Genomic DNA, 16497 nt, shown 5'->3' with positions numbered 1-16497 from the left:
CAGGAACATCCATTGGACTATCGAGAGCTGGCCCTGTTTGTTCAGCAAGTTCACGGATAGCAGGAGCGAGAAGAGCAGCTTGTCCTTCTCGAAGAGCGAGCGGCATATGTTGACGTAAAGGGAATAGGTGAAGTATCTAGTGAGGTCCTTCAAACGCTGCTTTATTTCCTCTACTGGCGGAGTGTTGTCAATCGTATTCTTGAAGAGATTGACGAACCAAGCGAGGGAGTACTGGTACATCGGATCGATATTCGCCAGCATGACTGCAGAAAAGATTAACGGACGGTATATTACATCAAAGGTGCCTTCGCAAAATTATTTGTTTAATTATTTTCATACGATTTTTTGTAGACTTTGAACAGACTTTTAAATGTATATTATTATTATTATATATATTTTAAATATGTATTATTTTTAAATATATATGTTATTATATACCATATTTTTTATTTATATTTTATGTATATTTTTATTTATTAGGTTATTTTAGATTTATTTAAAAAAATTTTTAATAAATTAAAAAAATATATGCCGATAAAAATATATGAGTTTAAAAGGTAGATAATTGAGGTTTCCATGAATTTTTATAGTATCAGATAATTTTACATATTTCATTCTTATATATTTTAATCGAATTTAATTTAAAGGTAATTGGTTTAAATTGCGCGATTTTCTAGATTTTCTAAATTTTTCTCAAACTAAATAAATATTACTTTTGCATTCTTGCTCACCAATCGTAAAGAAAAGAACGGTACTGTAGACTGCAATTGGCGTATACTGCAATCTTGCCGCGTCAATCGACTTCTCGGTAATTTCAGCGGCAGTCTGTTTAGTTTGAATCTCGTTAGCCAGACTTTTCGATGAGCTCAATACACCGATGGCAGTTTCGTCCTCGAGGATATTCTCTTTGGCTGCGGACAGCACCTCCAAGATCTTATTCTCTATCTCCTTTAACATCCTGCAGAAAAACGTTGCAAAATATTACCCATCGGAGCAACGATAATCCTGAAGTGCGAATTAGCAAAGTGCGCTCTCTTTAGAATTTAATATTTATTTACATACAAAATTTATTTCATTAATATTGACATCAACATGTATTCACTTTGTCAATACGGAATTATCGACACTTAATTTCATCAATTAAGAATGAAATGGCTATGAAAATTATTGATGATAAATTTTGTCCTTCTCGGTGATATAAATATATTTTTAACACGCAATAATTTTTAAATGCAGACAATTTAAATAATCGTTCAATTCCATTACAATGATTTAGTTATTACTAAATACTTTTTTTTAAATAGTAACATAAAAATCAATTAAAATATGTAAAATAAAAAGGTGTTTTATATATACTTTTTATTAGCCGCTCCTTGAACTATCAGTTGATTTTTCTCGGACTCGAGCTCGGGTTTTTCCTTCGCAACGACTATTCCTAAAAGTTGGTCGTCCAGACCACCCGGAGTGATCATGAAGTTCAACAGAGTCACTTTTACTACTACTTCTGGCAAATAGTGTGGATTTCGCAATTTCGTAGTGATGTAAAATCTACGGAAATCATACACATACACAGTTGGAAATTTGTGCTAAATTTAACACATTTCACGTATCTTAAACAATCCACCCAAATTGTTATGTTAATTTAATACAAGGTGAATATGTTAAAATGTAAAATATTAACACTTTGATATATTTACTATTTTTTTGGTATATAACAAAAAATGTAACACTTTGATACAATTTAGAAAAAAATTTTGGAAGTATATTTTTTTCAGTAAAATTCATTTTTTTATTCATTTATCTTAGAATTTGTTTTAAAATTGCATTATTTTTTTTTATTTTTATGTTACTTGCTTAAAATTTGCGTTATTTTTATACTGAGAAATGTTAAATATCAATTTAACATAAAATATGCGATAATAACATAATCATATTATGTTAAATTAATACTCGGGTTAAAAATTCAACAAAAATTTTAACAAGCATCAGTTTTAACATAAGTATAATGCTTTTTTACTCTGCAGAAATTTTTACCATCAAAATATATAAATGAATCTCACGTATATAAAATTAATAACAAATAATAAATTAATAAAAACAATTTATATAAAATATTAATTTCTATCATTATTAAACTACAAATTAATAAAAATGTTATAAGTTTATATTAAATTTATTCTTATTTCATCAAATTTTTAATAATTTTAGATTTACACTACCAAATATTATTAAAATTAAATAAAATATAAATGATGTGATTTATAAATTACGCTTATACTCAGCATGTCAAAAGCGAAATAAAAAATTCAAGCAAGTTGACAAACCTACCGAAATTTATCGGAATACTCAATAATGCTGTCGCCGATTTTAATACACAACGCGCCGCCGGATCTGAAGGTCTGCTTCATCAACAACGGTTCCAGAGTCGCGTCCAGTTCCTCGCCTATATTCTCCAGCAGCACCGGTTGTCCGAACTGCACGGCGTTCTCCAGAATCCTCATGTAATCCGGCTGCGTCAGTCTGACGACGTGCAGATTCGACGTCTTCTCCATATTCTTCACCCACTTGTTTGCTTGACCCTGCGGGTCGATCATGAGCGGCCAGCGACGCGAGTTTGTGACGATTATGGCGTTGTCGATGGAGAATAAGTCGCTCGGCAGGCCGAATATGTTCCAGGCACGGATGAGTACTGGATCACCCAACACTTGCGTGAGCTGGAAGTCCTGAGTACATACCACCTTCAGATTGGTACAGAACTCCACCCAGTTCTCCACCTGCCTTTGCCGGAACTGCATCGTGAAAACGCCGAGGTAGGCCACCACACCGGAACCAATCAGGATATCGCCCGTTAATCTATGATAGACTTCCCCGAGCGATCTATCAGTAATCACAAAGTTTCATATTATTTTGGATAAAATTTCTAAAGAATATCTATAAATCGTAGAAGTAAAAGTGCCAATCAGAGCCAACACTAAATATTTCTATGTATAAATTCAAATTCTTTATTGAATATTAAATATAAGATAATACAACCCCATATTTATGGATCATCTTCAATAATAATCAAACAATATTATAGCCGAAACGTCTTAAATTTATATTCAATAAAGAATTTGAATTTACATCCAGTGTTGGTTTTGATTGGCATTTTTATTTCTATAATTTGGATATTAATTAAAATTGTAAACTAAACTGATAAATAAAGCAGATATAAAAATTAAAATTAAAAATTAAGATTAAAAGCAAAATAATGGTCTTGTAAACCTATGTGATATTAATTATAGTCTTTTGAAATTCAAAATCTTCAAGAAATGATTTTTGAACAGATGTCACTGAACAAATTTTGATCAACATTTTATTTTTTAATAAGTAATAAATGTTTCTTGTAGAGTTTTTTTTACACTGAAAAAGAATACGTTTTTATAATTTTTAAAATACTTTCATAAAAATTTCATAATTTTTAATGTTTAGAAACTCAAATTCATAATATACGTAATACTGAAGAAAGGAGGCGAATATGGAATAGAGGAGATTGTAAAATAGGATCACAATGTCTTGTATAATTTGCGCTGTATTCTGGAGACGACCGGCTTAAAATTACTTAGCAGTCTGCTAAGACGTTATATAATATTGCGAATCATTAGTGCTTGCATTTTCGTAACAGCTGCATTTCAATTTTGAAGGTAGCAAAAAGCATAGTTTCACAGGTTTAATTTTGTAATTTCAATCTAGCTTGGAGATCTTAAATGTGACTTTGAAATGATATCTACATAATTAATGTGCATGTATCCGACGTATAAAAAATTATACTTTATATTATCATTACTTAGCGGTCTCGGACCATCTGGTGTACTCGCCACCGAGACCCCCGATAAGTTCTTCGGCCCTTCTCAGCTTCTCTTCGCACTCCTTCACCTCGTCGGTCATCGCTTGGTATTCCGCTCTTCGTTGCGCTAACAGAGTCTCCAATCGGGCTAGTTTCTCTCGCACTTCCTGCAGCTGGTTCCTCTTCAGTGTCAACTGTTCCATCGCCGCAGAATAGTCAGCTTCGGCCTTCGCCAAAGCTTGCTTCTTCGGCGCCACTACCTTAGCGACCTTATCGTACTCCGATAGGGCGAACACCCAGCGACAGAGACCTTCGCAAGCGGTCGACACCTGTCTGATACGCTCCGGATCGAAGTTCGGATTCGTTAGGATCGTCGTGCGGATCTTGGTCATGATTCGCTCCGGAATGTTGTCCTTGTCGTAGTTCAATAGCGATTCTAGGAATCGGATGTCGCCCAGAATGCGAAGCGACGGCTTCCAGTAGTCGTCCATTGGACCCTCCGGGCCCTGCACCCTCTCCGGCTTCACGTCCTGTACGATTTTCAAAAGGATTTTTAACCCTTCGATACTGATTGTCTATTAGACTACTCAATTATATTCTTTCAGAGTTGAATTCTAGATCTACTCAATTATAAATCCCTTTGTTAAAACAAACAATTCAATTTTCTTTACGTTCCATCTGCAAATTTGGATTATTCTTATCAAAATATACTTAACATTTGTTCTTTTTTATATGAGAATTATACCATTTTGGCAAATTCACGAGGGGGGTCATAAGCTGAAGGAATAAACGAAGAAAAATCAAATTTGAAGCAAACTTTGACATAAACTTATGTATATATGTGTTATTAATCCACATTACATATTATAACATATCATAATATTTATATATTATAAATTTATATGTTATAATATCTATTCGCCTGTGTTTTATAACACATTAATGATACAATCAATTAGATGCTATATAAATATATATTTTGTACACATATTAATATTTATGTTATTGATACAAGTTGGAAACTAAATATCATTTAACGACGATTAATTTTCTGTTTCTGTCAAATAAGCAGAGTGTACTTATTTATTTACGTATCGTTTATTTCACAATTATTTAATATACCTTCAGTATGCAAATCGCTTCCATGACCAATCGCACCCCGGCCGGCGGACGTTTCATGGACTTTACAATCTGGATGTCCTGAGGAGTCAGGGTATTCAAAGCGGCATTCGCCGCATCCAGTATTGGCATCACTTCCTGAAGATCCGCGTCGCATTCAGCACGGATTTCTTTGGCTTCCGCAGCAACGATCTAGTAAGCACAAATTATAATTGTTGGTCGTTAAATCTCTCAAATTTATTTAAAATTATTCATCACAAAATAAATTAATTATACAAATGTTTCAATATATCCAAAGAATTAAAGTAACTAGATTGGAAATAAATTTGGGGTATTAATAGTCGGTTCTTATTTTAAGAAGTACCTTAGTAATGTCTTAAGATGCTAATACGGCTCTTTGATTCATGACATCTTAAGACAGTCTTAATTACAAGAATCGACTATGAATACCTTAAGATTGAAAATGCAGAAGTTGATCAATTTCTAACAAGCATCAGAATCTCATAACTTCACAATATTAAAAATTAAATTACTCAATAACAGTGTTTAACACCCAATTTCTTTCCGAAATGTGGTAACACATATTTCAGTAAGATTTTTTTCACACTGAACATAATGCCGTTGACGAAATTTGCATAGCATATTAGAATTTTGAATAAACTAAGATGAATGAAGAAAATGCTTTTTGACATTTTTCATGGCAAAACAAAAACTTGCTTTTAAATAAAATCGACATTTAAAAGTAGAATTCAAGAGTTTTCAAAAGAATTTCAGTTCACTGATTTTTATCAAGTTATGGTTATTTGAATTTTAAACTTTTATATGATTACGCCGTTCAACAAAAGAAATCACTTTTTTCTCTTCAAAGCTTTTGTACATATCCCAAAGATTTTTCTCGCACTGAACACTATGCAGAATTTGCATAACACATTTTAGTAAATTGACATGAAATGAGCTAAAATCACCTCAATTTACTTTACATTCCAGTTTATTGTCCAGTTTACTGTTTAAATCCTCATGTCCTACGCAAATTCTGCCAATGGCATGGTGTTCAGTGCAAAAAAAATTCGGGATATACATATTATAGTATTTCGAAGAAAAAATAATAAGTAATATAGTGAAAAATTAATACAAAAAATTAATACTTAAATTTAAGACATACAGCCTTGGCCAAAAATATTAGACATCTTATTAATTATTATTTAAAATTTTTAAAAAGCTCAAAGACTTATGGCATTTGCTGTAAATTATCTTTTGTTTCAAGAATACTTTAAACTTATGTGTATAATATCAGTAACCAATAAATAACAAAGCAGTTAATGAATTCTGGATAAATGAAAAAAGTATTAGTGTCTAATATTTTTAGCCAACACTGTAGAAATGGAACAATTTTTTATACAATAAAATCCATGTGAGAAATTAATTATTAAATAATTAAAATAAAATAATTATAATAGATCAACAAAAGAGACAATAAAGATTATAAGATATTGCGGTTGTGAAATCTGTTCTCACCATAGCGGCTTCCTCGTCCTTCTTAACGACCTGCTCGATCTCGCTGGCTTCCTCACTCTGTCGCTGCACGTCCAGGAACATGCCCTCCACGTCCTTCGCAGCCACCAGCAGCTTCGGTCGAAGAGCTACCAAGATTTGCTGCATCCTGCTGACCTCTTTACGCGTGCTGTCCAGCCTATCGAGGCCAGCTTCGTACCTCCTCTTACCCTGCAATACCTCCTTCCGTTTTCGATCCAGTAGATCTTTGAACGTGTTGATGAGCTCCAGGTAGGACGTCGGCGTGACGTAATTGTGACGTGTCAGCCGCCTCAGGAAATCCCTTGTCAGCTCCTGCGTGGACGTATGGAAATACTGACACATCGCGATGCAGGCGCGACGTTCGTCTTTTGGCATGTCGATCTCGCCAAGGAATTGCGTGGCGACCGCGAGCAGGGCATCCTCGGGCCAGGGTTGCAGCCAGTCGATGGTGCAGCAGTTCACCAGCGCGGGGAACTTGCGAATCCGGGTGCGGAAACTGTCGCCGATCGGCGACATCGTCACTACCACGTGCAGGTGCTCACGCACCGTCTGCACGAAGAAGTTGAAGAGAGCCACCGGACTGCCGTCCGTCTGCACGGATCTAAACGCGATTCATCAAAGTTAAATATCGATCTCATGTTATTGTTTAATTATTACTTTAAGTATTTTAATTTATTCACAGAGTAACTTTTAAGTGCCAAAAAACAGAAAATATTTCGATATATTTCAAATTTTATAATTTTTTAAGTGATTTATTGAGCATAAGACGCCTTCTCTGCGTGTATTCGATCAGAATATTTTGTGTTTCTGTTTGTGGCATTTAGAATTACTTTGTAAAACAGACTAGAATAAATCGTTTAAAAAAAAATTGCTCTGGAAATGTTTCAAACTTCAATCAACTATATTTCTCATATACGGCGTATTTTCTTTATTTTTTGTAATCCAATTCTTTGAATTTTAATCTCAAATAACTTTAAAGCTTCATGTATAAAATGGTTAATTTCTGTTTTGAGCTTTAATCTGGATTTTTCAAGTTTATTAATCAATTTCATCAAACGCGCTCTTAATTAATAGGAAAATTTTAAAACGTAAACATCTGTTTTAAAATGTAAATGTGTATTTGCCTGATGAAGACATTTCTCTCTAACTATAATTTTTCAATTAATATTAACATTTATCGATAAATTAAATCCATTTGAAATAAATGTCGTTTTAAAAAAATCTGGAAAAAATCTTGGCGAAATCAACGTGAAAAATAAATATAAAAGCCAAAATTAAAAGATAACATTCTCTATATTTAATATTATTCAAAATTATCTGTATTTTATTACGTTGCAAAGAATGGTGTATGATTATTAATTAGTCAAACAATTCCGCTCTTATTATACAGATTTAATAAATACGGTCTACGTCACGAAAGATGTAATAATATTATCGCTAATTAATCAAAAATTTAATTATCCGATTTCAGTGGAATATTAATTCTATTCGTGAAAGACAAACCTGTCCCTCTGCCGATCGATGATCCGCATTTTCTCGCAGATCTCGGACTTCTCGTCCGCTGCAAAAAGATTGGGCACCTCGCCGGAATTGAGCAGGTTGCTGATGTCCTCGAGGAAGGCCTCCTCCTTGATCTGCGTGTCCATGAAGAGGAAGACTGTATGCAAATCGCTCGCTGCGCTCTTCTGCAGGATGTTCTTCAAATCCTCGTGCCAGTCGTATATGCCGTACTGCTGAGATATCTGCATCTGGAAAAGCTCATAGTCGGATATATGAGACGCCAACTTCGCCAGGGATTGTCGTCCGGAACCGCCCATGCCGACCAGAAGAGCGTGGTTGCGCGGCTGCATCATTACCCGGCAAATCTTCGAGAGATGCTCTATCGCGAATCTGAGGGCAAATTAATTTGTCAAATTAATTGTCTAACCATTCGCTCTAATAAAATTTACCTCGAGATCTTCAACAATCAAAGCCTTAACGACGGTGCTTTTAATATTCAAAATAAGTAATTAAACGTTAACCAATTTAGCATTTATAATATTAAATTTCTTTAAAGGAAAGAGTTATTTTAGACCATACAGCGTCCAAAATAAATATAAATTCAAGATCTTTTTTAAATCAAGTATCGCGTGGAATTAATTTCTATTTTATAAGAATATATTAGAGATATTATACAATATCTAAGTTATTATACTTTGCCAATTAAGTATCGAAGATTTTAAATCAAAAATGTAGACTGGGAAAAAATTCTCTGTGTCACTAATTTTAAGTATAATTATTATTTTACTTCTTAAATTTTCTCGACAGTGATTGAAGTAATCTTCATATTGATAATTTGTTTTAATTAGTGCACTGAAAAAAATGTTAAATTTTACTAAATATTTGTTTGAATATTTCTAATTGTAAGTAAATATTCACCAAATGTAAATATATATTTATTTGATAAGAAAACCATTAATTTGATTTAAGTACTATTTTTTTATTAAATAAATATTTATTTACTGTAAGTTTATGTTTACTTAGTACTATTCAAAGAAATATGTATTAAAATTTGATAAATTTTGTTCAGTTTAGAAAAATAGATCTCTCTCTTTGCTTTATATAATTTTTATAATGCTAATTTAATACGATTAAAGTGATTTTTTTCAAAATTAATTGAAAACATACCTGAAGAGCACTAGATCCATTGGCGTCTTTGAGATATCGTTATACTCCGCGAGATATTCCTCTACCGCTTCAGCGAGAGCATCCCAGTCTTGGATCTCTACATACAACTTCTGTTCAGCGATCGGATCGTGAAAATCGCAGTAAATGAGATTTCGCAGATGCACCTCCGTTATTTCTGCACCAGGCTCGTCTTGTAGATCCCGGAAAAGTCGGTCCATGTCGTCGCCCATGCGCTCCTTTATAGTCCTTCGAAGCTGCTCCACCAACCATCTACTGTCGGCTTCGTCGACCAACCGATCTCCGTAAACTCGGAGCACTTCGTGGACCCACAGCCGCTTCATACTTATCTTAAAAATTTATCACACAAAAATCATTTAATTCTATGCGAGAAATATTTTTCAAATATTAATATTTTTCGCAAAAAACTCTTTATAATTTTTTAAGATGCTTATATTAGCATTAAATTACTTGTCAATTTAATTTGGATGTTACTATCCCAGTTTCAGTTTAAAATTACGTTCCAAGACCGAATTAAATCGGCACGCAGTTTTCAGAACTAGATATGTATAAATTTACACCGAAAAGTCCTTAATACAAATGATTAAGTCATCTGAGCATTTTTTCTTTAAAATATTGGGAGGACCAAGTAATTAATCATAACATTAACATACAATTTTTTTAAATACATAATCTTATAAATATTTTCTAAAGACGTTAATATGTAAGAATTGCTTAATCATTCTTGTAACAACAATACTATAAAAATTAACTGAAAATACAAACAACCCATCGTGTGTAGTAAAAATGACTAGAAAGTCATCATGTGGATACTAAGAGTTAAGCAAGAGAAGAACCAAGTAATGTGCATGAATTTCGCTCAAACATATTTTAGTACTTATTTCCTATTAATTCATTCAAGTCGAAACGTAATATTCAAAAATTCGCGAGAAATTTGCGTCGAAAATTTTAAAATTTTTATTTAAATTACGAATATTGTTCGTATAATTACAAACGTTAAAATAACATCATGATTATAAAATAAGTTTTTTTACATTCGTTGCCTAATCATTCACTTAAATTTACATTCTGTAAAAAGTTACGTAAAAAAGGCGCACAAGAAACTTTTGATGCAAATTTGTCGTAAATACTTGAATATTACATCGTGCCACTTGCTCATGAATTAATGAAGAGTACTAAAACATAAAGTTAAGCAAAGTCTGTTTACACTACCTTCCCTTGTAAGATCCAGCAAAAACCGAATAATGCATTTATATATTGTACTTAGTTGATATTAACATATCGATCTAATGTTGTTTATTGTTGTCTATTTAATTATTCATGAAGTGAAGCTAATGTAATAAAGTCTGATATTTTTTTTTAAAGAATGATTGAAATTCTTCAAAAAAGAAGATGTAGGAGCAAAAATATCAATAGCGTCATTCGCTTTCTTCTTGAAATAAAAAACAAATTGAGAAAACAACTTTGCACGTTTTCTATTTTAATAGTTGACATTATACCAGATCGACGATAGCTTCGGGAGTAGAGAGCAGCACGCCCTGAATGACCCGCGAGAAATCCCGCAGATTGAATAGATAATGTGACTTCGCGGGAGTCGGCAGTAGGTTCGTTCTGATCTCCTTATACACGTCCAAAGTGGCGTAGACCAGTTGATTAATACACGGATCAAAGAAGTCTGGGAAGCCACGGGTAGTGAAGTGCCAAGAGGTAATCCTGCTAAATATAGTGACCAGGACGTCGTCATCGAACTCCGAGATAGCCAGGGTGACGAAATGCCGCTTGAACCGTGGCGTGACGTCACGTCCGCCGACGGGCGGACCCATCGCGCATATCAGTTGAACGTCCACGAGCTTGATCGGTACCACATCCTTTCGATCGTACCAAGTCCAGTGATCGAGCCATTGACGTAAAAGCTCAATGGGGGGCTGCGCGCCAAACTGTTCCTTCTGCGGCATCGACACGTCGTCTACGAAGATCACCCAGTGCTGACCGGGTGGCGCACCATATAGACCTTATCAGAAATAATTACTAAATAATAATAGTGATGATTATGATGATAATAATAATAATAATGATGACTAAAGATAAATGGCTAAAGATAGATGGGCTTCTCGACAAATCTAGAAACACTTTGAATTAAAAGTGATGAAATTACAAATGTAAAAATTAATATGTATAATAAAAACTATTTTCAAAGTGGTAGTTTGCCTAAACTCTTTTCTACTTTCAAACCGGTCAAATTTTTTTGTGGCCAAAGTAACAAAATTACAAACGTATCTTAAACTGATATTTATGATAGGTTCTTACATTTAAGGCCATTTTATATAAATACAATGTTAAGATGTCATAAGCTAATTACAGACTGATGTACATAGTTGGTTCTTATTTAAGACCGTCTTAAGTACAGTCTGAAGATGTTATATAATATCAGCTTAAGACTGTCTTAAGTAATGTCTCAGAGATGTATTAGTATCTTAAGACATTACTTAAGACGGTCTTAAAATAAAGACGGATTATGAATACCAGCCATAAAGCCGTATTAATATCTTAAGATGTTATTTAAGACAATTTTAAGATAAGAACAGACTATAAATAGCGGCCTTATAATAATTGTAGAACTATTTTCAAAACAGCATTTTACCTAAAAATAATTTTGCCACCTCTGCTTCTAAAATCCATCAAGTATTATATTTTTTACGATACTTTAAACGGCCGTATTTCTAAGTCGATCATGCAAACTCGACGAAAAAGTTTCAGCTTCAAGATCACGCACGGAGCTAAAAACAGTTTTTTTTCAACTTCGCCCTAGGTGCTCTAAAAGCTTAAAAAGTCTCTTCTTTAAAATGCCCTTGAGCAAAGTTAAAAACAACTCTTTTTTTACAAGAAAAAACTTAACGAGATTTTAATCTCGCGCTTTAAAATAAGTTTAAAATGCTTCTTAGAAAACAGCTTTATAACTATCTTCCACAAAGTTATAAAACTTCATAGTTTGAAATGTCCTTTTAATTTTATTGGAGGAAGCAATCTTAATAATTTCCAGCGTTAATAATTTTTATCTTGTTTATATATATTATATATATTAAATAGAATATTTAAACAAAATGTTGTCATCCGTCAATAACAATTTCAAAAGTGGTAAGACCGATAAAATTTTAATTGATTAGCTCACATATAACGACTTCTTCTTTATCTCACATATGATTTTAGTAAAGTAATTTCAATAATTATACAATACAATAATACACGAAAAGAACAAATATAAAAAATGCTGAAATATAAAAAGTTTAGGTAGATACAGATCTGAAAATAATTGTATTGCACCATCAAAATAATTATGTATAGGAAACAAAATAATTATGTAGGAAAGCATAATAAGCAATGCTGCAAAAAGTTTTGACATTCTAGCAATTTGCTTAAGCGTCTTATACATTATGGTTACTAGACGTTCTCATTTTCCAAGGACAGTCCTCGGATTGAACTTTGTGTCCTCGGACAAAGTTTGTCCCTATAATGTCCTCGAATTTATCATTCTTGGATTATTGACACTACAGGAACGATGTTATTATAACATGTTTTAGTACAATATATGTAGGCAACATGGCATTAGCGCACTCAGTTTCATAACTCTGCGATTATCAATTCTATTCCAATAATAATTAATCTTCTTACTGTAAAGGCATTAATTGTTTAATTATCGTTGAAATAAACAGTTGACAAACAACTACATTTTATTTGATCTCTACCTGTAAATCTTTTTTTCCTATTCTCTCTCATTTCGGTATAGAAAAATAAGTATTGCAGCGGTAGTACTGATAGTAATGTGCTATTGATAGTAATTTAAAGAATATGGCAAACATCGAAAACATTTTTACAACATTAGTATATTAAATTCCGGATTACTTATACAATTTGTTAAACAGTATTTAAAATAACAGTAATTTTATGTATGGATTATCTTTTCTCGTGCAGTATATTTCGCAAAAAAGTTGAAACCTGTCCCCGGATTCAGTGAAAAAAATTTTTAATTTATTAACGTTACATAATTACAATATTTTAATAGTCTAACAAAATTACTTTTTCAGATCAATATCTTGCTAAATTTTTAGATACTTCAGCAAAATTGTTTTCCGTATAATCTTAATAAAATTAATATCTAAATCGAGGAACAAATTACCTTTCTTTCTTCGATCCAACTTGCTCATGATGATATCCTGTGTCTGATTGGCAGTAGTCTGCGCCGAAAATATTACAAAGAGTGGTTTGAAAATCTCGGGGTTGTTCTTCTTCAGCAGGGAATCTAGACTTTCCGGTACCCGTCGGTCCGACCAAAAGGACTGGCTTGTGATGGCGAACGAGGTACCAGAAGAGATGGAAATATCGGACGGTCTCCACCGTAGAGACGATGATCTGATTTACAGGCATGTCTTTAGGGATCGGCGGAACATCCTTCAGATCCTCCAGCCAGAGTTTCCACCTGCCCTTGCCCTCCTTGATGTACTTGTAGTCGAAGACCGATCCGGTGATCGGCAAAGAGACTATGTAGGGTTCCCTCGGATTGCCGATTTCCGGCGATATGCCAAAGCGTTGACGAACTGCCTGCGGAAATTCGCGTTCCGCCAATGCCCTGAAGAGAATATTAAACCACTCGCGATAGTTGGCCATCAGTGTGACGCCCATCGCCCAGATGCACGAGAAAAAGAAGCAGCCCTATGAAAAGAATATGACAGATATTCATAGATCGTTCTTATTTTAAGATAGTAAGCACTGGTAGATTCACGGGAAAGGAGCTATAAAGGCCATGTCCCCCCCCCTTTGGATTCTCCTTTTTCAAAAATATTTAGAGGGAAATATTATATAATATTTCTGAATTAAATCACAATTTGACGTTCCAAAAATATTTTTTAATTTAAGAAAACTCATAGATATAAAAAACATAGATTCTATTGTATTATTCTTTTTTTATGTAATTCTAAATAAAACGTGTTATAAATTGTACATTTGAATAATACTTTTCAATATAATAATTTAAATAATAATTTAATGTTTTATTTTTGTTTTGACTTTATAAAAAGGCTTTTACTTGCACCTCCCTTTGACTTTCTGAATCCGTCAATGTAAGACTAATGTTTTAAGATGCTAGTGCAGCTCTCTAATTAGTTTATATCTTAAGACTGTACTTAAGACAATCTTAAATATAAGAATCAACTATAAATATCAGCAAATGTCTTTCTAAATACTTCTTAACTAAAATGACTTCATGCTTTATAAAAATGATTGAAATATCAATGGATTCAGTATATATTTAATGCTAAAATTATTAATGCTAGTTATTAGTTTAATGTAATGATAAAAAAAAAATTGTAAAATTATAATTATATAATTAATTAAATTATATTAATAATTAATTATAGTTTAATTAATTTCTAGATGTCTATCTGATTTATAAATCGGTGTCAAATCAGGATTAACAATCAATAAATTAATATTAATTATATTCGTTTAATATTTTCGTATTTATACCATTATTATTAAGAAGATAAGTGAAAAACAGCCTACTACTTTTTTTCGAGAAATACATTTTTAATCAGAATTTTTTCTGCCATATAAAATTAAATTATCGAATGGGAATAATTGTATAAATCAAAAGTAACCGTATCTATTATTTTTTTCTGTTTAATTATTAATATTGGTAAGATGAATAAAAAATAGCAAAGCTGCGTTCCTTTGAAAATCGAAATTTTTCTGCCAATTTAAAAGTAAAATAACCGTATAACTGAAAGGATACCTGATGATTTCACAATTTATGTAATATAATTTAGACTCACTTCTACTTGCGCTCTCATATCCAAGTCGGAAAGCGCGCTCACGTACTTCTCGTTGCGAAAATCATCCAGGAAGCAGTCGTACAGGTACATAACTGAGCGCGTTAGATTAGCATCCGGCATCGTTATCATTTCCTGCAGGCAGAGAGACCGTGAGAAACTTGTAATTTCCGACGGAAACGAGAAAAGTTTCGCGTAACACGAACAAAGTTTATTTGTTTATCCTTTTCCTAACAATTGATATTCTTCAAGCATGAATCCAGAATCGAGCGTTGGGAATAAGAATCTGAAGACTTTAAATTTCGTGAGAAAGAGCAGTTTTTTAGACCTTTGCGCCACAACGGCGTATCAGATGCAACAGAGGCGGACAAAAACGCAGGTACATGTCTTTCAAATGGTTCTTAATATCCTCGGTGAAACTGAGCGGTAATGTGTTCAGCCACGAGATCAAAAGTGGTATCCAACCCAGACTCACCGGCTCCATGTAGATCATACCACACCGTGACACCGTGGCAGGTGATGCAACCTGATAATAATAATAATAATAATTTTTAACTTTAAATTTTGAATAAAATTTAAAATTTCTACTTATTTTCTAGAAGCAAGTACTTTATGCTTAGAAGAAAAGAGTCAGCCTAGATAAAAATAATTATTTTATTTTTTTTATAGAAGACAGAGAAACCCATTTTGGGTCAATTGTTTAATAAAATTATATGAACCTATGTGAATTTAAAATAATAGTACATTTTAAAATTATTTTTCGGTAATCAAAAATTTAAAATGATAAAATTTAGCTTTTTGTTTTAAGAAAGTTTTCTGCACACAATGGTAAAATAATCATTTTCCAAACGGACTTTGATAGAATATTAAATCCAAATAATTTATGAAATTGAATAATTTATAAATTACCTCCAAATCCATAGGCTCGAAAATCAGATTCGTCGTAGGTGCGAGCTGGATGATCTCTCCGGATGTGAGGCACAACTTCTTATTATCATCCAGTACCGTATTCATGTTCTCGATCCAAAGTGCATCTACCGGGCCGTCGAAGACCAGCCACTTCCTATTCAGATTAACGGAAGCGGCGAAGGCTCGGTAGGACACCGCCAGAACTCCGTCACTCCACTCGTGCGACGCGGGATCGAATTGGCCGTACAATTGGCCCATCGTGATGGCTTTGGGATTGATGACGGTGATCTCTACGCGATGCTCGTCCATCAACTTTCTATCCTCTAAGAGGCCGAGACAGTCTGCCAACATCCTGTAGGCTGAGGTTTTACCGCCGAACGGCAGCCCGACGATCATGAAGCCGTGGCGCACGATCATCATTTCGTAGATCTGCTGGATCTTCTCCAGGAAATGGTCCGTGCACTGCAGATTTGCCGCGGCGCATGCATCCCGCGTGCACGCGTTGATGTGCGTGTAATCTGACGTTGGTAGCACAACGCCGGGAAACAGATCCGAAGCTATTCCTGGTGTTAAAGAAAATCCCTTAAAACCCATTTCTACCAA

The 16497-nt window shown here is 33.4% G+C and overlaps 1 protein-coding gene across 1 annotated transcript in view; it reads right to left on the bottom strand.

Moving 5' to 3' along the window:
- Window positions 1–16497, bottom strand: part of Dhc36C (Dynein heavy chain at 36C) — a 42656-nt gene that overhangs the window by 11062 nt on the left and 15097 nt on the right. The window contains 15 exon segments of the mRNA XM_018450760.1: window positions 8–263; window positions 732–958; window positions 1357–1548; window positions 2329–2877; window positions 3827–4356; window positions 4949–5137; window positions 6461–7079; window positions 7982–8368; window positions 9146–9492; window positions 10663–11174; window positions 13338–13456; window positions 13458–13870; window positions 14989–15120; window positions 15314–15511; window positions 15895–16476. Of these exon segments, the coding sequence (XP_018306262.1) occupies window positions 8–263; window positions 732–958; window positions 1357–1548; window positions 2329–2877; window positions 3827–4356; window positions 4949–5137; window positions 6461–7079; window positions 7982–8368; window positions 9146–9492; window positions 10663–11174; window positions 13338–13456; window positions 13458–13870; window positions 14989–15120; window positions 15314–15511; window positions 15895–16476 (5252 nt within the window).

Source organism: Mycetomoellerius zeteki, unplaced genomic scaffold (genome assembly GCF_001594055.1).
Source record: "Mycetomoellerius zeteki isolate Tzet28-1 unplaced genomic scaffold, Tzet1.0 scaffold297, whole genome shotgun sequence".
In the NCBI taxonomy this organism is placed as follows: Eukaryota; Metazoa; Arthropoda; class Insecta; order Hymenoptera; family Formicidae; genus Mycetomoellerius; species Mycetomoellerius zeteki.
Note: the sequence above shows the minus strand (reverse complement) of the source record. Positions and strands in the feature narration are given on the sequence as shown.